General features: G+C 33.0%; 1 protein-coding gene across 4 annotated transcripts in view; it reads left to right on the top strand.

Annotated features, from left to right (window-relative positions):
* LOC114349497 (ABC transporter G family member 20-like) overlaps positions 1–24729 on the top strand; it is a 636826-nt gene that overhangs the window by 574123 nt on the left and 37974 nt on the right. For all 4 annotated transcript variants that reach the window (XM_050643852.1, XM_028299891.2, XM_028299892.2 and 1 more), the window contains exons 10-12: positions 1138–1309; positions 12302–12488; positions 24228–24493. In XM_050643852.1, coding sequence (XP_050499809.1) covers positions 1138–1309; positions 12302–12488; positions 24228–24493 — 625 coding nt within the window. The remainder of the gene's footprint in view (positions 1–1137; positions 1310–12301; positions 12489–24227; positions 24494–24729) is intronic.

The following is a 24729-nucleotide window of genomic DNA, read 5'->3' as shown; positions in this document are numbered from 1 at the left end:
TTGGTTATGTATGGTGTATGGTTGTTGCGTTTTAAAATTTGTAGGAAGAGAAACAACAAACAAAAAGTTAGTTAATGGTTATACTGCCTTTTTAAATAGTTTTCATATTATATTTTTGAACTTATTAACATAGAAGAGATGATTGTTGCTTGCCAATGTGAAAGCCCATCAAACTGTGACTAGTATGAGTGCCGCAAAATTACTGATAAAAAACCTAGGTATTAGCTCGAAGGCGTAGAGAACTGTGGATAACAACAATCAACCGGGACGATCTACGATCTCGCTTATTCAAAGCTAAAGAATCTTACACTGGTAAGTGTTTTAAAAATAGTGGATCAAATTTTGTTATGATATTGTCAAAATATTTATATTTCATTTATTAACATTAATATTAATAATACTACTTGCGCAATTTGAAAAATGTGGTTTAAAAGGTTTTTTATTATAATTTTGTGTCTTTGGATTTGTCTTCCTTGGGCGTAAAATAATAAAACATCTATTTTTATATTTCACTTGTCACCGTGATGTGTAAATATGTATATCTGACACGTTAATAGCATGTGCCTTGATGGTCTTGTTGGTAGAGCATTGGACCAGACATTGAGAATTCGCGAGGTTGCGGGTTCAATTCCCGGACGATTCATACTTTTTTCGTTTTTTTTAATATTTGGCATTGTTAAGTTTTGGTTAAAATTTGGTAATTATTGTTAATTTTTTGTATTGTAACTGTTAAGTAGGTATATTTATTTCGTTGAAATTATATTATAATAGAAGTATAACTTCTTACGTGCGTACAAAGTACATACACATTCTTTTTTTGATAGCAGTTGCCGCTAGGGCATCCCTGCCATTTCGTTCGTTGCAATCCGTGACTTCACGCCGGGGTTTGTCCTAGTTGGTTCAGAGAGAGAGAGAGAGAGCATATGTGCCTCCTGATGAGAGACTAATAAGTCTCGAAACCGGTAGAGGTGCTTGCTGCACTCTCTGATTGAACTGGAATAATGATGCGGCTGTGGTTTCGTGTTGCAACGAAATTGAAAATGGTTATTCATTTTTGTAATGTATTTGTTGAAATAAAATGTCAAGTTGATTACCTATCACATTTCATTTATGGTTTTCTACTACATTTCTTTGTAGATTCGCTTTGATTCAAAATATGAAGCCTTGTCAGCTTTGGAGTCAGGAAAAATAAGGGGGTTCCTACATATGCATCAGAATTTGTCGGAACTAATTGAAGCTAGAGTTAATTATGGAGTAGATAAGTACGATTTGCCAGATGAAGAAATGCAGGTCTATATGGATATGACATGTAAGTAAAATACAGTTTCTTAGAAATTCTTCTTCCGGTGTTGTTAACATGTGAAGAGAGGTTTCGTTCTTTTTGTAAATATCATCATAGCAGCTACACTCCTAGCGGAGTGATTACCGACCTCTTTGGGCTCTTCCGATTCGTCTGTCGCGGTGAATCAATCTGCATTAACATTTTGGTTTTACAAATTATTGGTTGTGTGACTTGGCATCTTCTACAATTTTCCATCATTCGTTCCTGTGTTTGTTTATGGTTACACATTCTCTGACTCCCATCTTCTTAAGGTCCTCGATTATCTGGTTCTCCCATCTAGTTTTGGGCCTGATACAGGTCTCCATTTGGAAATTTTCTTCATAATGGCTTCTGGATTCCTCCTTTCTATATGTCCCATCAATCTGAGTATATGTGCCTTGATAAATCTGACGATGTCTTTTGTAAATATACTTATACTAAATTTACATTCAAGATGCAGTAGAAATAAACAAACCAAGACACGTTAAATGCTACTAGAAGCACTCCCGATTCATAATTTACAATGAATATACTTTGGAAATCATGATTTGGGATTTACAATGTATACACATTGTAAATTATGATTCGGGAGTGCTCCTAGTAGCAGTTAACGTGTTTTAGTTTGTTTTTTTTTCTACTGCATCTTGATTGTAAATTTGGTATAGGTATACACTGCTTGAATTGATGTCTTGAATTTCCTAAACTGTTGTGCGATTTGACTGATTTTTTTTAATATGTTAGGGCCTTATTCTTTAAGAATATCGGTGTAATAATGTTGTTGCTATACCCCATTCCACGAATATACGACCCTCTTGGATTATCGCGAGAACGAATATTTAACTGTGCAAAATATGAAGAACGAAAGTAAATTGCAAATTATATTTTTGTTTATCGGAGTAATTATTAGAGCAAAATACTTTCGTACTTCTTGTTGCACACTAAAATATTCGTTGTCGCAATAATCCAAAACAGTCGTATATACGGGGAATACAACATAAACAGGTAAATGTCATTGTGTACCTGGTGTAATAATCATACTGTATTTTTTCTCAAAGTTAGGAACACTCTGGTGGTATATTCTAGCATTTATAAAATATTAAAATTAAAATTCAATTTGTAGCTTTTAGTTCAGAGAAATAAGGAAAAAAATATCCTGTTGGTGACACAACCCCCTCCAGGCCGAAACCAAATTTTTTGAGTAGTATGGACATCTATAATAATTAACCTACATATATATGTTTCCTGCAGCCGATTTTGATGATATACATAGTTATAAACAAATGAAGATCAAAAAACGGTAAATTTTCGCTTTTTTCGTCTATTGCCAAAAAGTTAAGCACTTTAAACAAATTTGAGAGTACGAAACTCATAAATCATATAAAAAACTTCAATATGACGTTCAATAAAACTTCTATAATGTTTATTTTAATAAGTTACAGGGGTAAAAAACTAAGAGAAAACTTAGCGTGATTTTTAATTTCCAATATCTCATTCAAAAGAAAGTTTTTATTCATTCTAAAGGACTTTTGGCCCTCGGTGATAAAGTCTTTCATTCTGCGTTTAAATTTTTTAAAAATACTTATTAGTTTTCTCAGGATTCGAAAAAAATGATTACAATTAAAATACATTGATAATTTTGACAGGCGTCAAAATGTTCCTTTCCTCTTAACATTTTGCTTTTTGATTTATTCGGTTATATTCGATAATAATAGAGATAAGTATGTACTTTTATATTACAAATGAAGTATGGTATTTGGTATTGATCAATATCATTCCAAATCTCGAGAGCTACTGTTTCTATCTCTTGTAAGTCTCTAGGAGGTGACAAAGACTGTTGTAGTCTTCTGTCAATTATGTCCCACAAATTTTTGATCGGGTTAAGATCTGAACTATGCGGTGGCCAATTCAATATTAGGAGCCGGTAGATTGATAGCTAAGTACTTCGTTATGTGGGTCACTGCTTGAACAAACTCATCGAAGGTCAAATTCCGTGTAGCGCGATCCATATCCACCAAACAATAAAAAAAATTACGGACCTAATTGAAACTTTAAATAATAAATCTACTAAGTTTCACAACAAACCAGAAACTTTTTGACTGTTAAAAATTTGATATTTATCAAATTGTTAATTTCTCATATCCTAATTTAGGCTTGTTTGGTAAACTAAGCAGAAAGTGAGAAAATAAGTTTGTTCCAACTCGATACAAAACCGATCTTGAATCGTTACGCGCATGCGCAATAACGAATAATTATGCGCAGTAACACATTTTTCGTTACTGCGCATACTCGTAACCGTTCAAGAACGGTTTTGTATCGAGTTGGAGCAAACCTATAAGGTTTGACGAAAAACATGGCTAGTTGTAATAGACCATCTGCATCTGTAAAAATATTAGTACCTACATTTGGATGTTGAGAGGTGACTCATATTTTTTTGCAGAAATTGCTTGAAAATAACTCATATAATAATATTTGAGTTATGCTCCCACTCAAAAAGGTCCGGAACATTGTTTAAATAATCAAAGTGTCAAAAAATGAAGGAAAAATTCGATTTTTTTCTTGGTTTTCTGATTATAACTTTAAAAGTATTCATTTTCGAGAAAAGTTGCACCGACATAAAAATTGCGTAATTAAATTTCCTACAATATAGGATAAACTGAAAATTTTAAAAATTGTCACCCTTGTTGCAAAATAGCAATAATTTCGAAAAAAACATAAAAAGACAAGTATTCGCATTTTACGTTTTTCAACCATTTATGCTACACTTAGGAGCTTCATATCTCACCCAGAAAACTTTATAATATGATAAAACAATGCTGTCAATTTCATTAAGATCGGTTCAACAGATTTTGCAAAATAAATTTTGCAATCCAGCTTTCGCAAAAAAAATCATTTTTTCAAAACGTTGCTTGCTTCACTGAAAAGAAAGCAGACACATAGAACACAATATAGAATACGAAAATGGTGGCAATCAACTTGTGTGAATCGAACACCGCTGTCCTGCGCGTAGCACCAAAAATTAATGTTTATTTAAATTCCTGACGCCATGGTAGTTAACCGATTTTAATTTTGGAAATTGCAAATGAAAGGTATAGTATTCTTCTATTTGTAAAAAAAATTAACTTGCTATCTGCTTTATTTTCAGTCCTGCGACATTTTGTAAAAACGAATTTTTGTTTGCGAAAGCTGGATTGCAAAATTTATTTTGCAAAATCTATGGAACCGATCTTAACTAAATTTACAGTCTTGTTTTATTATATCATAAAGATTTTATGGGTGAAATATGAAGGTCCTAAGTTTAGCAGAAATGGTTGAAAAACGTAAAATGCGAATACTTGTTATTTTTTTATGTTTTTTTAGCAATTATTGCTATTTTGCAACAAGGGTAACAATTTTAAAAAATTTTAACCAATCTTATATTGTAGGAAATTTAATTACGCAACTTTTATTTTAGTGCAACTTTTCTCGGAAGTGAATACTTTTAAAGTTATAATCAAACAACGAAGGAAAAATCGAATTTTTCCTTCATTTTTTGATATTTTGATTATTTAAACAATGTTCCGGACCTTTTTGAGTGAGAGAATAACTCAAATATTATTATATGAGTTATTTTCAAGCAATTTCTGCAAAAAAATTAGAGTCACCTCTCAACGTCCATCTCAAAACAGATCCGCCCTGGACTATAAGGGCCGGTTGTTCGAACGCTAATCAACAATGATCACTATCAAATATTCAATTACTGTCACAACTGTCAATGTCAACTTTGGTTGTGTTGCTGAAAACATAATTGATTATGATTATGAGATTAGTTAATCAATTAACATAACAATTATTAACATAATTGATTAACTAATTTCATAATTGTAATCAATAATTATGTTTTCAGCGACCCAATCAAAGTTGACATTGACAGTTGTGACAGTAATTAAATATTTGATAATGATAATTTTTGATTAGCGTTCGAACACCGGCCCTAAAAGTAACTAACTTTTTTATTATCCAACATAAGCGAATAAATCAAAAAACAATATGTCAAAAAACCTGAGGCTATAGTTGGGTTTTACTTTCAGCATTCTATAAGTGCTAGAATATTCCACAGGGTGTTGCAAACTTTGAGAAAAAAACACAGTTCGATTGTTCCTCCCAATGACAATTTGTCTGTCTAGCATCAATATTATTACATAGTGCGGCAGATTCGTGCAAATATTATAAGAATTGTGCATTTAATAATAGAAGCACATAATTTGGACCACATATACTACACATATATAAAGGTTAAAAATTAGATATGAGGCTATCTCAATTTTACCTTTTACAAAAATGGCGGGCATACAAAATGGCGACGATACATATATATGTGACTAAGAGCACGATAACTTTTAAACGAAAAGTCCGACTTTAACCAAATTTGGTATATGGGTTATTTTTTAGGTATAAGATCGAGCTCTTCAACCGGAAGAATCAGTTTACCAGAAGTTGTGTTTTTAATTATTTTTTATGTAAAAATATGTTGTTTTTTTTCAATTTTTTCACCCTGTATGTATTAATTATTCAACAAGGTAATACCGGCATTGAAAAAAACGTAAATATATTTTTTAGGAAATAATAAAAAAAAATTTAGTTATGTTAATTACCATCTAATAAATGCATAACTTATCTTCACATGTATCTATGTGCGGCAGTTTCATGCAAATACTATAAGAATTATTGTGCATTTAATGGTAGAAGCATATAATTTGGACAACATATACTACACATACAAAGGTTCAAATTTAGACATGAGGCCATCTCAGATCTTTTCAAAAAAGGCGGGCATTCAAAATGGCGACTATACATATGTGACTAATAGCATGATAACTTTTGACCGAAAAGTCCGATTTCAACAAAATTTGGTATACAGGTTCTTTTTTTGATGTATAAGATCGAACTCTTGAACTGGAAGAATCGGTTTACCAGAAGTTGTGTTTTTCCTTATTTTTTTTTTGTAAAATATGTTGTTTATTTTTTAAATTTGCCCTGTATATTGTATATATTCATTTATCAAAAAGGTAATACAGGCGTTGAAAAGAGCGTAAAAATATTTTTTAGGAAATATTTTTAGCTCTTTAGTTATATTAATTACCATTTAATAAATGAATAACGTATCTTCACATGTAGGTACCTATGTGCGCCAAATTCGTGAAAATATTAATATAACAATTATTATTGTAAATTTAATGGTAGAAGCATATAAGTAATTTGGACCATACATACTACACATACAAAGATTCAAATTTAGATATGAGGCCATCTCAGATTTTGTCTTTTACAAAAATGGCGGGCATTCAAAACGAATATGTCGCCCATAGGTACATCTGAGCATACGTTATGCATTTATTAAATGGAAATTAACATAACTAAAAAGTTGAAATTATTTCCTAAAAAACATTTTTACACTCTTTTCAATGGCGGTATTACCTTTTTGAAAAATTTATATATACAGGGTGAAATAATTGAAAAAAAACTACATTCTTTTACATAAAAAAAAGTAAAAACACAACTTCTGGTAAACCGATTCTTTCGGTTCAAGACATCGATCTTATTCATTAAAAAAGAACCTATATATCAAAGGACCAGGCAACACTCCTTATGGAAAAGTGGTCCCGGTCAAATTTGATGAAAGTTTGGTCAATGATACTTCTTGATGTGTAGATTAAAAAAGTCCATGGCACCTGGGTCTAAATAATTACTATTCTCAAGTTACAGCCTTCTGAAATTATTGGATTCGAGTGCTCGGTTTACGTTAAGTGCACTAATTTACGGTCAAGTGAACGAAAATATTTATTATTAGAAGAAGAGAAACTCATGTTCTTCATACATACTTGCGTGTTGTATATGAATTCGTGGTCAATAATAGTTGGATCGTATTTTAGTCTTCAGAAAACCTCCGAAAAGTCTTCAGAAAACTAAAGAAGTGCGGTATAAAAGGTGCTGCTAGATCGATATAAGCATTATCATGTTTTCATGAATGCTTTTCAGTTATGGAATACCAGCAAAACTACAGTTCCGCCTTATCTTTAGAAACTACTGAACAGTGGCGGATCTAGGGGGGATGGGGTAATTCCACTCGTAACATGTTCCAGAATAATTAAAGAAAAAATTGTTGAAACATAAAAAAATACATTAGTTGACATGAAACTTGTCCCGCATATCAGCTATAAGACAGGTAGAGAACATGGTCTTGATTTCAATACAAAAAAACAAAGTAAATGGTAGTTTGTAAATGCTAAATATTAATTACAATTATTGTCTATGGAAAAATCTGGTTTAAATCATCTTCGACTATTCGTATGTTAACATTTTGCTGATTTCGGTTAGATGCATCATACGTCGTGTTAACTAACGACCTATCAGGATACTTAACATTGGGTTGATGTCTTGCAAAGCCTAAAAACCATAACACACTGGTGATATGAGCACAAGTACCTACAGTTCTCGCACCAGATTGACAGGTACAGTAGTACCCGTTAATCGGTTCTTCTACAGGCTCATCTTCATCATTATCTTCATCAACCGTATAGGAAATGAATACTTGGTGTTTTGTAGCTTGCCGAAACCTAGAAAATATTCGAACTCTTATGAATCCCGGTTTATCTCTTATTATTTTATCTTGTATGTAAGATGGTGCCAGTTTAATTTGATATATCCCAATCGTATGGTCTGTATAAGCCTGATGGAAGGTGTAATAAATAAAACAAATACAATACTATATTAAATAGCGAGGTAAGCACTTTGCCTTTATGTATTCTCAAAGAAATAGCCCCCACAGCACATATCCGTAAATCTAATATATCATTAGTATCATATGGGGATTCAAATTTTAAAATTAAAACAATAGGGAAAGTTACATTAACTTGTGTTATTAAAAATGATAAAAAGATATATCTTTTGTAGTTGTAGATACAAAAAATCAGGTTCCTTTGCTAGGGTTTAAGGAATGTCTAGAATTAAATTTAATCAAACGGGTAGATTCGTTAGTAAGTTCTAAATTTAACAGTTTAAATGATCTAGTAACAAAATATTCACATGTGTTTGAAGGGTTAGGAAAATTTCCAACAAAACACCATATAACCTTGAGGGAAGATACCAAACCTCTAATAAGCACCATAAGACGGGTTCCCCATGCTTTACGAAAACGTTTAAAAAATAAACTGTGTGATCTTGAGGCACAAGGAGTCATAACAAAGGTAGATAAACCAACAGGTTGGGTTCACCCACTTGTCATTGTGGAAAAGCCAAATGGGGACTTACGATTATGTGTTGATCCAAAAGAACTTAATGGGGCCATCAAGAGAGAACACTTTCAAATTCCTTCTGTTGATGAAATTGTAACTTTACTTGGTAGGGGACAATTCTTCACTGTTTTAGACATGAAGGATGGATATTGGCAAGTGGAGCTGGATGATGAAAGTGCAGATTTAATGACCTTTGGTACACCATTTGGTAGTTACCAATTTAATAGACTGGCTTTCGGTATCTGCTCAGCCCCAGAAGTATTCCAAAAAAAGAATTTTGAAATATTTGAAGATCTTGAAGGCGTAGGCCTTTACTTTGATGATTTAATAGTCACTGGTGGCTCAGAAGCAGAACATGACAGGAACTTAAAAAGGGTTCTTGACTGTGCTACCAAATACAACATAAAGTTCAATAAGTCGAAAGTACAGTTCAAACAAACCAGTGTTAAGTACATGGGTCAGATACTTTCAAAGGATGGAGTGAAAACAAGTGATAAATATATCAAAGTAATATTAGACATGCCCACACCAGAGTGCAAACAAGATGTTGCAAGATTTTTAGGAATGGTAAAATATGTAGCCAAGTTCGTGCCAAGCCTATCAAAAATATCTGCCCCGTTAAGAAACTTGACAAGATTGGATGTAGATTGGCAGTGGTCAAGTGAGCATCAGGATTCACTGGATCAACTAAAACATCTGTTGACTAACTCACCAATCTTGGCAGTATTTGACCCAAAGAAACCAATAGAAATTGAAACAGATGCATCAAAAGACGGACTGGGGGCATGCTTGTTGCAAGAAGGTAGACCTGTGGCCTTTGCATCTAGAAGCCTTACAAAAACTGAGCAGCAGTATGCTCAAATAGAAAAGGAAACCCTGGCTATTAGCAGGTAAAGAGATTTCACTACTTTGTCTATGGAACTTGTGTGAAAGTTCATAGTGATCACAAACCACTGGAATCGATTTTTAAAAAAGATTTACAGTATATTTCCCCGAGAATCCTGAGAATGAGGTTAAAATTATTAGATTATGATTTAGTTGTGTCATACAAACCAGGAAAAACCATGTACATATCTGACACACTGTCAAGGGCATTTCTAAAAAACAATAAAAGATCTGTTAATACAGAGATAGAGTTTGCGGTTCATTCAATTGTCAATGATTTACCGTTATCTGAGGAACGAAAAAATCAGTTTCGACAAGAGACAATATCAGACCCTCAACTACAAGTTGTTTTTGACTTTATCATCAGTGGCTGGCCAGAGCAAAAATATAAAATTCCAGAGAATGTGAGACACTTCGCCAAAATAAAAGAGAATCTATTTATAACTAATGATCTTCTTTTTCTAGACAATAAATTAGTTGTCCCTTTTTGTTGGCTAATACTGTTAAATTTAAATCTTTCAAAAATAACATTTTTCTTTGGTGAACAATATTCTTCAAACTTCTTTTTAACACAAGTTACTGTTCTGTCTTCATCTTCGGCAAATGTGAAGGTGTTGTACAGCTCTAATGCCTCATCACCCACCAGACTTAAGAGAACTGCCAGCTTTTTACTTTCTGGTTTGGAGGTTAGGTCCGTAGCTATCATAAATAGATCAAACTTTTGGCTAAATTTTCGCCAGTTTTCAGATATATTCCCGTCTAATATTAGAGATTCAGGTGGCTTAAACGTGGATTCCATGATGATACCAAGAAATAATACTCACGTTTTACAAGCTTACAGTTGAGTATATATCCAAACAAGAAATGGTTTCACCATGCTAAGATTATCACACCTGACACCATGTATAAGCCTGATGGAAGGTGTAATAAATAAAACAAATACAATACTATATTAAATAACTATTGTATGTTTAACAAGTATCTTAGTTTACATTTTTACATGCCGGTAACAGGTAACGCTAACCTAACAAGTAACAACCCTGCACCTAACTCCTGTCACTGTCACCTCGCTGTCAAGTCATCTTGTTACCAACATGAATAATATGAATCCTAACTCTGTATCATACATGGTCTTTTATGTAGTCTAAGTCGAAAACAGGAAAGTTAGCAAATCATGATTATGAAGCCTTCTCCATTGACCATTTCTTCTATATGATTATACCTAAGTATGAATATTATAGTTGGTATAAAAATAACCCTACAAAATTATTCTCCATAATAGTTTGTATTAAAAAGCTCATCATCATTGGCTGTAGAACCCCTGGTAGACCTCGGTCTGTTCGAGAATCAGCTTCCATTCCATTCTATCCTCCGCCTTTGGTTTTCCAATTTCGTACTCTTAACACCCGTAACTCATCTTCTTTGGTCCTTAAATAGTACTCTGGGCCATGGGCGCCCAAACCCATGGACAGGGGGGGCCGTGACCCCCTGGCTTTTCGGGTGCTTTGAATTATATATGGTTATTCAAAGTACACAAAATATAATGTGCAACATCTTCACGTTTGCCATCCCCCTAAAATTTTTTATATGGGCTCCCGTGCTCTGGGCTTATGTCTTTTCGTCACACTATCCGCTCTTTGGTTATAAATGTGTTTTGATGGCTCCATCTCGTTCATTTTCGTTAAATAAAGTTATTTCATTAATTCTGGAACATGTTACCGGTGGAATTACCCCTATCCCCCCTAGATCCACCACTGTAGGCTGATTTTTAGTAGTAGTTTTCTAAAGATAAAGCCGAACTGCAGTTTTGCTGGTATTGAATAACTGAGAAGCATTCATGAAAACATGATAATGCTTATATCGATCTAGCAGCACATTATATACCGCCCTTCTTTAGTTTTCTGAAGACTTTTCGGAGGTTTTCTGAAGACTAAAATACGATCCAACTATTTTTGACCTCAAATTCATATACAACACGCAAGTATGTATGAAGAACATGAGTTTCTCTTCTTCTAATAATAAATATTTTCGTTCACTTGACCGTAAATTAGTGCACTTAACGTAAACCGAGCACCCGAATCCAATAACTTCAGAAGGCTGTAACTCGAGAATAGTAGTTATTAAGACCCAGGTGCCACGGACTTTTTTAATCTACACATTAAGAAGTATCGTTGACCAAACTTTCATCAAATTTGACCGGGACCACTTTCCATAAGGAGTGTTACCTGGTCCTTTGGTTGAAATCTGACGTCTCGTTCAAAAGCTGTCGTGCTATTAGTCACATATGTATAGTCGCCATTTTGAATGCCCGCCATTTTTGTAAAAGGAACAAAAACTGAGATGGCCTCATATCTAAATTTGAACATTTATATGTGTAGTGTATGTGGTTCAAATTATTTGCTTCTACTGTTAAATGCACAATTTTTTCACATATCTGCTGCACTAACAGCGATATTATTCAAGAATAAGGCTATAACATATTGAAAACATCACAAATCGGAAAAGAGGTTTAGGAAATTCGAGACATCAAAAATTTCCCATTTTTAAGGTGGTGCGTTAATTTCTTGGAGAAGTTTAGTTAAAAGCTACTTTTTATTCAAACTAGGTTTTACTATTCTTCTGTTAATTTCTGTCCTTACTGCTTTAATGTTATTGATTAGTAAGTATGGAGATATTATAAGCTCTAGATTACTAGGCCATCGGCTTTGCTGCTTGAATATCACTTTTAACTTTCATATACATCGTGTTACTTATATTTTGTGGCTCCATATACCTATGTAGATTCAGTATTTTCTTTTAAATTACCTGCTGCAAAAAATTTTAGCTATTCAGGTAGGCGGAATTATTAAAGAAAGAATTGCTGATAAGTACCAGCTATTTCACGAAAAGATCTACGATGACTGCAGATATTTATCGAAAGCTGTACAAATACCTTTAAGAGTAGAAGAAAGCTTTTACGGAAATAAGAATGAAGAATATGTAATTTTTATCACTCCTGGAATAATAACCTCGTAAGTTTTGCTTCTATCATAAACAATTAGGTATTATAGTGTTATTGTTATTATATTATTTTCATAATTTGTTTAAAAGTAGAAAGATGCAACTATTTACAGTTTGACGTTCTTAGATATTTCATAATAAATATCAGGCGCCATCTAGCGCCCTTATAGAAAAGCAACAGATTAATGTCAAGCTGGTAGGTTGTTTCTATACAGTCTAGAGGACACAAGTCTGTGAGTGATTTCATGGTTGTGCATAAACCATTGTTATACCGAAAGGATATTCCCTGCTTTAGTCTTTCTCGAAAAGTCCGACTGATGAGCTATAAATAGCGAAACGCGTCTCGGAAGTGTGTTTTTTAGAGGTATAGAACTTTGAAATGGAATAAAACAAAGATTCTTCTTCTTCCTTCTTGTATGTAGGCTTTAAAGCCTGTGTCTTCTTCAATATTAGCCTCCTAAATTGTTTAAGTTATCGCACCATCTTTTTCTTGGTCTGCCAATACTTCTTCGTCCATTTGGTGACTTATCTCGTGCTATTCGTACTATCCTATCCTCTGCCATTCTACTAATGTGTTCGTTCCACTCCTATTTCCGTTTTGTCACCCATCCATTTATGTCTTCTATATTGCATGATCTTCTTATGTTTTCGCTTCTCTCCCTATCCAACAGACTTTTCCCTGATATTCGTCTGAGTATTTTCATCTCTGTTGTTTCTAGTAGTCGTCTCGATTTAGATGTGTCAGGTCTTGTCTCCGCCGTGTACCTATGTTAATATAGGTCTAATTACTGCTTTATAGATTCTTGCTTTTGTGTCTTGTCTTAGGTGTTTGTTCTTCCAGATTGTGTCATTAACGGCCGGTTTCACAAAGTCAAGTTAAGAGATAACCAGAAGTTACCCCAATATATTATAATGGGGGAACCTCTGGTTATCTCTTAACCACAAGTTAACTTTACTTTGTGAAACCGGCCGTAAGAGATCCCGCCGATTTACTTGCTTTTAAGCTTTGTTGTCGTACTTCCTCTTCAACATCTCCGTAACTGGTTATATATATTCCCAGATATCTAAACCTTGCTTCCTGCTTTATTATTTTCCCATCAACTTCGATTTTACATCTTAGTGGGTATTTAGATGTTGTCATACATTTGGTTTTTTCTGCTGATATTATCATATTGTATTTCTTGGCTGTTGTATTGAAGATGTGTGTTAATCTTTGGAGATCGTCTTCTGTCTGGGCGATTATTGCGGCGTCGCGTCGTCTGCATAACATAATATTTGGATTTCTTTGTTCCCCATTCTGTAACCATGACCTTTACGTACTGCTTCTATTATTTCGTCCATTATTATATTAAAGAGCAGTGGGCTTAATGAGTCACCTTGTCTGACTTCGCTTTGTACTGGTATAAACTGCGTTAGTTTTCCATTTATCTTTGCCTGTATTCGATTATGAAAGTAGATGTTTTCGATGGTTTGTATAATATTGATTGGTATGTTTCTTCTATCTATACACTAAATGTAAGACGTCTTCGACTTGGATGCGATCGAAAGCCCTCGTCAGGTCTATAAAACATAGACATGCTGGTTTTTTGTACTCAATGACCTTTTCTGTGATTTGTCTCAGTACAAATATGGCGTCTACGCAGGATCTTCCGGATCTGAATCCTTGTTGTTCATCTGATAAAGTTGTTAGTTTATTGATTTTGTTGGTTAGGACTTTTGTGGTTAGCTTAAGTGCGGTGTTCAGTAGATTTATATCTCTATAATTGTTGGGGTCTTCTTTGTCTCCTTTATTGAACATTGGTATCATTATATGCTGTTTCTCCATGCGTCTGGTATCTTGCAGTGCAATATTAGTTTTTTCCACCTACCTCTACCGAAAGTATACTTTTCCGGACCTGATTGTAGGGAGCAAAGTTGTACTTTGCCTCCCTAGAGAGGAAAAGTATTTTTCCTCCCTAGAAAAGTAAAAGAGACGTCATGGTATTTCATTCATGAAATATAACTTATTGACGCCCTGTACAATATCTATTTTCTATTCCGTAAGTATCTATACATTTTAACGTTTATTTATAAAACAGTATTTGCAGAATGGTAAAAAACAGTAAATTGTTATTTTGATTTAACAATGTTTACATTAATAATTTGACTTATATTTGACAGTTGACAGTTATATTGTACCTACTTGTTAGTTTTAGTTCTAATAAATTTTGTTGGTTAGTTACATAAATAAATTAAAATTAAAAAATGACTTGTTATTTGAGGAAGGTAAAAAAACCATATGGATAACATGGGAGTAAAGTGCCTTTTCCTCCCTTGAATGATTACTGCCCTCCGCTACGCGTCGAGCAATAAACTTCATTCTCGGGAGGAAAAGTAGCACTTTCCTCACTTGTTATACAAATAGCTAGTGTATAAGTTTTGTCATCTCTAGGGTTATACTTTCTCCTCTGTATTTTAGAAGCTCGTTGGTTATTCCGTCTGGTCCTGGTGACTTTCTATTTTTCCTCCGCTACGCGTCGAGCAGTAAACTTCATTCTAGGGAGGAAAAGTAGCACTTTCCTCCCTTGTTATACAAATAGCTATTGTATAAGTTTTGTCATCTCTAGGGTTATACTTTCTCCTCTGTATTTTAGAAGCTCGTTGGTTATTCCGTCTGGTCCTGGTGACTTTCTATTTTTGCGTGAATTTATAGCTATCTCTACTTCCTGAAAACTGATTTCCATTTTGTGTCTTAATTCAGGTAGGTTATTGTTTTGATTATTATTTTCCTTTCCTTTAAACAGTTTCGTCAAGTATCTTTCCCATTCGTTTGCTGGTATGTTATTGTATTCCTTCAATTCTGCTATTTCTTTCCGTTGGTTTCTTATGAATCTCCATATTTGTTTTTGTGTTCCGTAGAAGTCGCTTTCCATCCTTTTTGTAAACTTTTCCCAGTGTTAATTTTTTGTTGTTCTTACCAATTGCTTTGTTTCATTTCGTATTCTTCTATATAGGTGTCTCTGGATCCTGTAGTGATTGATGAACAAAAATAAAATGGAATAAAACAAAGATGATTTCTTTAATTGACATGAAATTGACTTTATTCGAAAGATAATCTTTTGGCATTATAATTTAAATATGATTTCTGGTATATGACCGCCAAGGGTATGACGTTAGTCTAATCTGGAGGTTCAATTTTCGATTACTTTTTCCAACATTTGTCGCCGCACATCGGCAAGCCTCCAATTGGTCAATCGTTTCAGGCTTATCGGCGCAGAGACGATCTTGAATACCAATTCACGCGTCCGAAACGTGAAATTTTGCTACCAAACGTTTCCTTCGATAAATTAATTGTGACACGAGCTGTGTGACATGTTGCGCCGTCTTATTGAAACCACAGCTCCTGCACATCATGGTTGTTCAATTGATGCATGAAAAAGTTAGTAAGCATGGCTCTATAGCGGTCACCATCACCATTGACTGTAACGTTCTGGCCAGCATAATTTTTGAAGAAGTACGGACCAATGATTCCGCCAGTCCATAAAGCACGCCAAACAGTCAGTTTTTCTAGATGTAATGGTTTCTCAATATACGCTTGAGAATTATCTTCACTCCAAATACAGCAGTTTTTGTTTACTGACATAGCCACTCAACTAAAAGTGAGCTTCATCTCTAAACAAAATTCGCTTATGAAAATCAGGATCAATGCCAATCTCGTGTTATACCCATTCAGCGAATCTACGCCTTGCTAGGTGATCGCGTAACTTCCATTCTTGCACGAGTTGGATTTTGTAAGCACGCAAACCAATATCTTTCCGCAAAATGTTCCATAAAGTGGATGGACACATATCCAACTGCTGTGCACGAATGAGAATAGGCTGATTCTGGTCTCCCTCTATGCTACGTTCTACAGCGGCCGCAACGTCTTGTGTACGCACTGTACGACGTCTCTGTGGATGCGTATTATTATTTATAGTAAACGTGGTGCGAACACGTTCCATGGTTAATCGAATTAATTTGTCTGATGGACTATTATGTTGACCATAAAATGGACGTAGTGCGCGATACGTATTTCGAACAGAACTATGATTTTCAAAATAAATTTGCACAATTTTGAAGCGTTGTTCAGGCGTCAGTCTACTCATGCTGAAATGCCAAACCAAACTAAATATAAATCACTTGACAGCTGTCAAAATTGCTGCCAGTTAAAAAAGTGTTGCCAACTTATATTTCTATACGTCTAAACACCTTTTATTTTGATATATTATTTCCTAATAGAATAGAATAGAATAGAAATATGCTTTATTGTCACTGAAAATTTTTACAATTTTATGGACAAAGCTTACATACAGTCAAAAGAAAAATAATATCAACAACAAATAACAAATAACAACTACAATTTACTAAAATTAGATAAATCGTCAATATACAGTAAATATGATATAAAACCAAAGACAAAAACAATTAATTGCAAAATTTATATAAATTGCAAATTGAACATACTTACAACAAATAAAATAAAACATTAGGAATTGACAGTTTAAACTAACTGCGTATGAAACCCAATTTTCTTAGTTATTCATTAAGAAATTCAGTACCATTTGGTCAGACGGTGCTAACTGCATTTTTAGTCATTTTGTGTTTAGTGCACACAAATAATCAAAACAACATTCTTTATCGTTTAGGCAGACGCTGCTAAATGCACAACGGATATAATTTGATTGGTAGCATTGGTTATTCAATGATAAGTGCACATTTTTTTGTTTATGCGTGATCAGATTATCATAAGTATTGTTATCACACAATGATCAAAATACATTTTTCATTTTTTATGGTCAAATAGTGATAAGTGGTACAAGTCACTTGTGCATAAGTCACAAATTAGTATTTTTGTGAAATCAAGTTGTATTAATTCATTGTTAAATGCATTCAATAACATGAAACAAATATTTTGTAGTAGAGACCTCAGCCTAAATCTTAGAAAACGAGTAATAAATTATTGTTATGCATTTTCTATTCTTGTGTATGTTGTGGAGACATGGACTCTTATTAAACAATGTAATAATAGATTGGAACCATTTGAAATGTGCACATATCGAAGATTGCTGAGAATCTCATGGGCAGACAGAATAACCAATGAAAAGTACTAAGAAAAATAGAGCACAACAGGGAGGTACTGGATTCCACCAAAATAAAAAAACCACAGTATCTGGATCATATGACACGTGGTGACAGTTATGAATTCTTTAAATTAATAATGCAGGAAAAGATTCAAGGAAGGCGCAGCATAGGTAGAAGAAAAATATCTTGGTGTGTATGAAGCTCAACTGAACTCTTTTGAGCTGTAGTGTCAAAAGTTAGAATAGCAGTGATGATTGCCAACCTTCATCGCAGATGAAGACATAAAGATGACATACAGAAGAAGAGGAAGAAGAAATTCCACAAAAAATTCAAATAATTCCAAAATAGGAAGATAATAAGTGATATTCTTTAACAATAATCATTTGGTCAAAACATGATAATTTGCAATTTTTCCAAATTTCTTTTTTATTTTCAAACTCTTGTTCCACTTATTCGGGTCCGTAAAATAAATTGTAACATATCGCATAGATTCACATATCTATTCATTCTGAAAATTGCTAATTCCTAGGTAAAACCTTAAACACAAACTCCCATAAACGGTTTTTTGTCTCTCCTCTAAAGTAGTAAAAATGGACATAACATCATCTGATCAAATGGTACAGAATTCATATATTGAATAATATGGTCTTTTAGATAGATAGGCTTTTGTCATTTTACGGAACTTTGGGAAAGATGTTGCAGATTTAAGTTGTAAAGGGAGATGGTGGTAAAGTTTTTTTGCGGAATATAATATATATTTCTTTACTAACTCAGTGTATGGGATCGGTAAATAAATATCAAAGATTGAATTTCTGGTGGAATAAATATGATTGGGCCTTGCTGGAAAGACATGAAGGTGTTTACGAATTAAACCGTTTCTAGAATGGAAGTGTTAAAATTCCGTGATTTCTGAAGTAACTTCTGCAATGTGTAGATCTTCTGAGGCCAAACAGATATCTTATTGCTCTTTTTTACAATTTAAAAATAACATCAAATTGAGCAGCTGTACTTAGAACCCCAAAAAGGAAGACCAATATCGAAGATGAGACTCGAACAACGAAAAATATGTTATTTTAGAAGATGCTAAATTGAGTTCCCTTGAGACAGATCTTATTGCATAGCAAGCTAGGGCGAGTTTATTACTTAACGAATCGATATGAAGGGACCATTTGAGGTTGTTATCTAAAAAAATACCAAGAAATTTTACAGAATCAACGGTACTGATCTGGCTGTTATTAAGAGGCACAGGTTGAAGAGCTCCTTTATAGGATATAATGCTACTGTTTTATCTATATTAAAAGAGAGTAAATTAGAGTCAGACCAGGTCTTTATAGTCAGTAGATCCGAAGTTATAGTTTCATGAAAAGATGCAATAGTTGAGTTGCTCCAAGTGATACTGGTATCATCAGCAAAAAGAAAAATTTTCCCATCGATTTTTAAATTAGTGATGTCATTTATAAACATAAGGAACAGAAGAGGACCCAGTACTGAACCTTGCGGTACTCCACATACAATGTTTTTGAGACTAGAGTCAGTATCATTTGCTCTAACTAGTTGTTTCCTATTATTCAAGTAGGAGTGAAACCAATTCAAAGAAATACCTCTAATTCCATAGAAAGGGCCTAGCCGGGTAAGATGATGAAAAGTGCCACCAACTCGATTCGAATTCCATATAGGTCACCGTTTAGCATATATAGTGAAACTAACTTTCTGAAATTGTTCCGTTTAGCATATATAGTGAAACTAACTTTCTGAAATTGTTAGCCCCCTAGGTGGTCATGTGACCCACCTAGAGCCTAATTAGGGTTTTTATGTTTTTATTTTTTATATCAGCCGCATCGAGAACTAGCGAAAAACTTTAAAATTAAAAAGTTGTAAGCTTTAAAAAGTTCTGTCCGAAATTTTTTTTTTATTTTTGGCGGGAAATTTAAATTTTAGAAAGATTTTAAAATTTTAAATGCGTATAAAAAATATCCAAGACATTCGTTTTCACAAAAAAAAACATATACCTAACGTGTATTTTTGCATAATGCTTCACCCTGATTTTTTTCAAATTGTTAAAATTGGTGAAACGCACCTTTAAAAATAAAAAACCGCATTTTTTCGTTTTTTTTTCGTTTTTTGATACAATTTTATACATATTTTTCAAAAAAGGTAACACTGTTACTGGAGTAGGTAAAAAACTGAAAAATAATTGGGGTTTGCTTAATAAAATTTTTTTGTAACGCCATCCATTTTCAAGATACAGGGCGTTGAAGAAAACAAAATTTTACACATTTTTTACGATTTTGCCGAAACTACTGGCAAAATTGTAATAAAACTTAGCGGTTTTTAAGAGGTAGTTATTGTGCATGTTTTGACATACAATTAAGGATTTGATATGCATCATTGGCGTGCTTAGAGGTAATGATCTGAACTTTTCAAAGAAAAAAGATAGTACGCCACTGACATATTTCAAATTAACAATCATTTTTAAATTCCTCGTTCAATTTGCGATAAAAATACTATCTTCATTTTTTCATACGAGGCGCCGTTTTGCTGCAAAAAATAAAATATCTTAACGCTTCCAAAGTATTCGAATTAGTTTTTATAATGGATGTACGAGTTTATGTAAATGTAGAAACTACTAATGTAAAATCCATGTGGTGAGACCGCTCCCGTCTGAAAAAAATTCTGATTTGGTTTCTTTGTGGATTCCTATTCAAAAATGTCCCCTTTCAACAAATCTGAAGGGTGCCGGGCGGAATTTTTGGGCAGAAATTGTTTAAACAATTTTTTTAAACAAATACAAAAGATCACGTTTTTTGCTCTGGAACATATATTTTTAGAATCAACTATTTTCTATGGGAAATAAGCCACAATTTTACTAAAAAAATGAATTTATTAACGTTTCAAAGCCCAAATCGGGTTTCGTTGTCAAAATACAAAATACTTCTAAAATAAACAAAAATGTTGTTGCTAAGTAAAAAAAATTCTTCTAATAATTTATTTAATCTGACTCATTTATATTGGCAATTCAGACGTATATTATACATTTTAAAGTAGAAGACTTTAAAATGATATCGCCAATATTTATGAGTTGCGTTCCTGGGACGACTTTACTAAAAGATAGTTCATTCGATTACATGAAATCAATCCCAACTCAAGAATATCCGTCGCAAAAAAATCATAGCATGTGATCTGTCTTTAAAAAGACAACCAAATTCAACGATGACAGTAAAATTCTCGCGTTAGAGATTTCATAGTAAATCATGAGGGAAAACCAGGAAAAAACCTCGTGATAATATCCCGACATCGTTAAGTATTTGGTCTTACATTTAATTTACCTTCAAAAAACTAATATCAAATTCTGACTTTAATATGTTTAAATTATAAATAATATTAATAATACATAGATATACAATAAGTAATACTAAAATATAAAATTTGTACTAACTCGATATGTTATTGACTTACTAATCGTGGTATTTTCTTTCTATTGACTTCGTCTTTCAGTATGGGTAACCACATCCTACTGCATTCTACCGAGGAATTTGCGACACAATTTTTTTAGTAAAATTGTGGCTTATTTCCCATAGAAAATAGTTAATTATAAAAATTCCACAAGGAAATAGCTTCGGAACAATATATTTTTAGGTTTTTTGGGTAATTTTAAACAAGAAAAGTATCTTGTAATTTTTCTTAAAAATTGATATTTTTCGAGTTCTAGGCGATTTAAAATCTGAAAAATGCGAAAATACGCATTTTCGAGGCTTAAAAACTCATATTTAAATTAGTATTTTTGAGGTTTCAAGATACCTACTTAAATTGAAGATTAAACATTCAGCTTCAAGATTCTGAAGAGTGATCGCGTCTGGCCTTAATTTATACCGTTGTTTTGTAATTGTTAAATATGCGTGTTTATTCGATTTTTTTGCCGGTGCGGCGAGCTCTATTTCAAAAACCTCCCATTTTCCTCCGAAATATATCGTTTCTAGATTCTTTGGGATATTCTAAATAAAATAAGTTTTTTGACATTTTTCTCAAAAGTTAATATTTTTAAAGTTATAAGCGATTTAAAATCCTAAAAATGCCAAAAAACGTATTTTTGGATTTTAAATCGCTTATAACTTTAAAACTGTTAACTTTTGAGAAAAATGTCAAGAAACTTATTTTATTTAGAATGTCCCAAAGAATCTAGAAAAAATATTTTTCGGAGGAAGATTGGAGATTTTTGAAATAGAGGGCGCCGCACCGGCAAAAAAGTCGTATGGACATGCATATTTAACAATTAAAAAACAACGGTTTAGATTAAGGTTAGACGCAATCACTATTCAGAATCTTGAAGATGAATGTTTAAACTTCAATTTAAGTATCTGTTAACCTCAAAAATACTAATTTAAATATGAGTTTTTAGGCCTCGAAAATGCGTATTTTAGCATTTTTCAGATTTTAAATCGCCGATAACTCGAAAACTATCAATTTTTGAGAAAATTTACAAGATACCTTCCTTATTTAGAATGACCCTCAAAACTTACAAATATATGTTCCGGATCAGAAAAACGTAATCTTTTGTATTTGTTTAAAAAAATTGTTTAAACAATTTCTGCCCAAAAATTCCGCCCGGCACCCTTCCCTTCAGATTTGTTTAAAGGGGACATTTTTGAATAGGGATCAACAAAGAAACCGAATCAGAAATTTTTCCAGACGGGAACGGTCTCACCACATGGACTATAGTAGTATATTTTATTTCATAGAAGTTCGAATACTTTGTAAGGGTTAAGATGTTTTATTTTTTGAATAAAAATAGCGCGTCGTATGAAAAAATAGGAAGATAGATTTTTTGTCACAAAGTGAACGAGGTATTCAAAAACGATTGTTAATTTGAAATATGTCAGTAGCGTACTATCTTTTTTCTTTAAAAAGTTCAGACCATTACCCCTATGCGCGCCAATGATAAATATAAAATGCTTAATTGTATGTCAAAAAATGCACAACAACTACCTCTTAAAACTCGCCAAATTTTATTACAATGTTGCCAGTAGTTTCGGCAAAATCTTAAAAAATGTGTAAAATTTTGTTTTCTTCAACACCCTGTATTTTGAAAATGGATGGCATTACAAAAAATTTTTATTAAGCAAACCCCAATTATTTTTCAGTTTTTTACCTATTCTAGTGACGGTGTTACCTGTTTTGAAAAATATGTATAAAATTGTATGAAAAAACAAAAAAAAAACCGAAAAAATGCGATTACCGAAAAAATGCGATTTTTTATTTTTAAAGGTGCGTTTCACCAATTTTAAAAATTTGAAAAAATTCAGGGTAAAATATTATGCAAAAATACACGTTATATATTTTTTTCGTGAAAACCCATGTCTTAGTTATTTTTTTATACTCATTTAAAATTTTAAAATCGTTCTAAAATTTAAATTTCCCGCCAAAAATTAAAAAAAAATTTCCGCCAGAAATTTTTAAAGCTTACAACTTTTTTGTTAAAAGTTTTTCGCTAGTTCTCGATGCGGCTGAGATAAAAAATAAAAACATAAAAACCCTAATTAGGCTCTAGGTGGGTCATATGACCACCTAGGGGGCTAAAAATTTCACAAAGTTAGTTTCACTATATATGCTAAACGTTGACCTATATGAAATTCGAATCGACTTGGGGCACTTTTCATCATCTTACCCGGCTAGGCGCTTTAGTTTTTTAATCAAGATGTCGTTATTTACACAATTAAAAGCTTTGGCATAGTCACAGAAAACAGTGGCAGTATAAAGATTATTGTTTAGTGCTTGATAAACCAGTGGTACATTTATTAGTTACAAAGCCGAACTGACTTTGAGATAAAATGTTGTTTTCAACGATAAAAGACATAAGTCGAGTTTTAATGAGTCTCCCAATAATTTTGGAAAGTACCGGTATTAAGGCAATAGGTCTATAGTTGCAGGCATTAGATTGTTCACCACCCTTATGAAGAGGAATAATAATGGCCGTCTTTAGGCACTCTGGAAATTTACTTTTTTCGAAGGAATCATTAATTAGCGAGACGAGGATTTCCAACACATTTTCTGTGAGATTAGAGAAAATTTTTTATAGATAGTCCATCAATACTACAGGATGATTTGCTTTTGATTGTTTGGGTCAGTTCAGAGTTATCGACTGGTTTAAAAAAAATGAATTCGAGACCTTTCTTGAATTAGGGAGATAGGAAATGGCGGGATCTTGTTGCGGCAAAATAGTTGATGTTATATATTTTTACTCACATTACCGAAGTAATCGTTTAGACTTTCAGGATTTGGAAGGGAAAATGATTGAGCTGTGTGAGTTTTATTTCGAAGATCGTTTATTATAGACCAGGTTTCTTTTGCAACACTTTTAGAGCTTCCCAGACGATTTTAATAATAGGCTTTTTTAGCTGATTTGACAAGTTTTAGATATGTCGTCCTGTACTTCTTGATATATTCAGTGACAGATACATTGGTAGTAAATTTTTTGATTTCTTAATAAAGGTACGTATACATGTGCATTCCGCGTATGTATATGTATAGGCCGCCGCTCTCGCGCATAGCGCATATGTATACGTACCTTAACAGAAGCATCGTACCTCGACTATTGTCTCACTTTGTATATATTTAATGGACAATAATAATTGATCTAACATTTTCTCTTTCAGGATGATATTTTTTATGGGAGTTTTGATGACCTGCGTGATAATCTTGGATGAAAAATGTGAAGGTATTTGGGACCGCTCCATCGTTGCCGGTGTTACAGCTCTGGAGCTAAGCTTGTCACATCTTCTGTATCAAAACGTGTTTATGATTATTATATCGTTGGACTTCTTGTTGTTTGTATTTGTAATTTTTGGACAACCGTATATCGGGTCTTTATGGCTAATTTTCGCTCTTTTATACCTACAAGGTTTAGCTGGAATCATGTTAGGTACGTATCTACGACAGTCATACTTTTAATTGTTTTTGCTATTTATAAAATAAGAAGTAAAATTAAGTTTAGATCTTTATTTATGGAGGTCAAAATGAAAAAACACAGTATCTATATACAAGAAGGGGAAAAGCTACGGAAAAACTGCACCTGGGCCAGTAAAAAATTGAGAGTTGCAAGGAGTAGGTACAAAAATTATATACTAAGGAATTAAGCTAAGTAGTATACCTACATGA

The sequence above is a fragment of the Diabrotica virgifera genome, chromosome 2 (assembly GCF_917563875.1).
Source record: "Diabrotica virgifera virgifera chromosome 2, PGI_DIABVI_V3a".
Classification (NCBI taxonomy): Eukaryota; Metazoa; Arthropoda; class Insecta; order Coleoptera; family Chrysomelidae; genus Diabrotica; species Diabrotica virgifera.
Note: the sequence above shows the minus strand (reverse complement) of the source record. Positions and strands in the feature narration are given on the sequence as shown.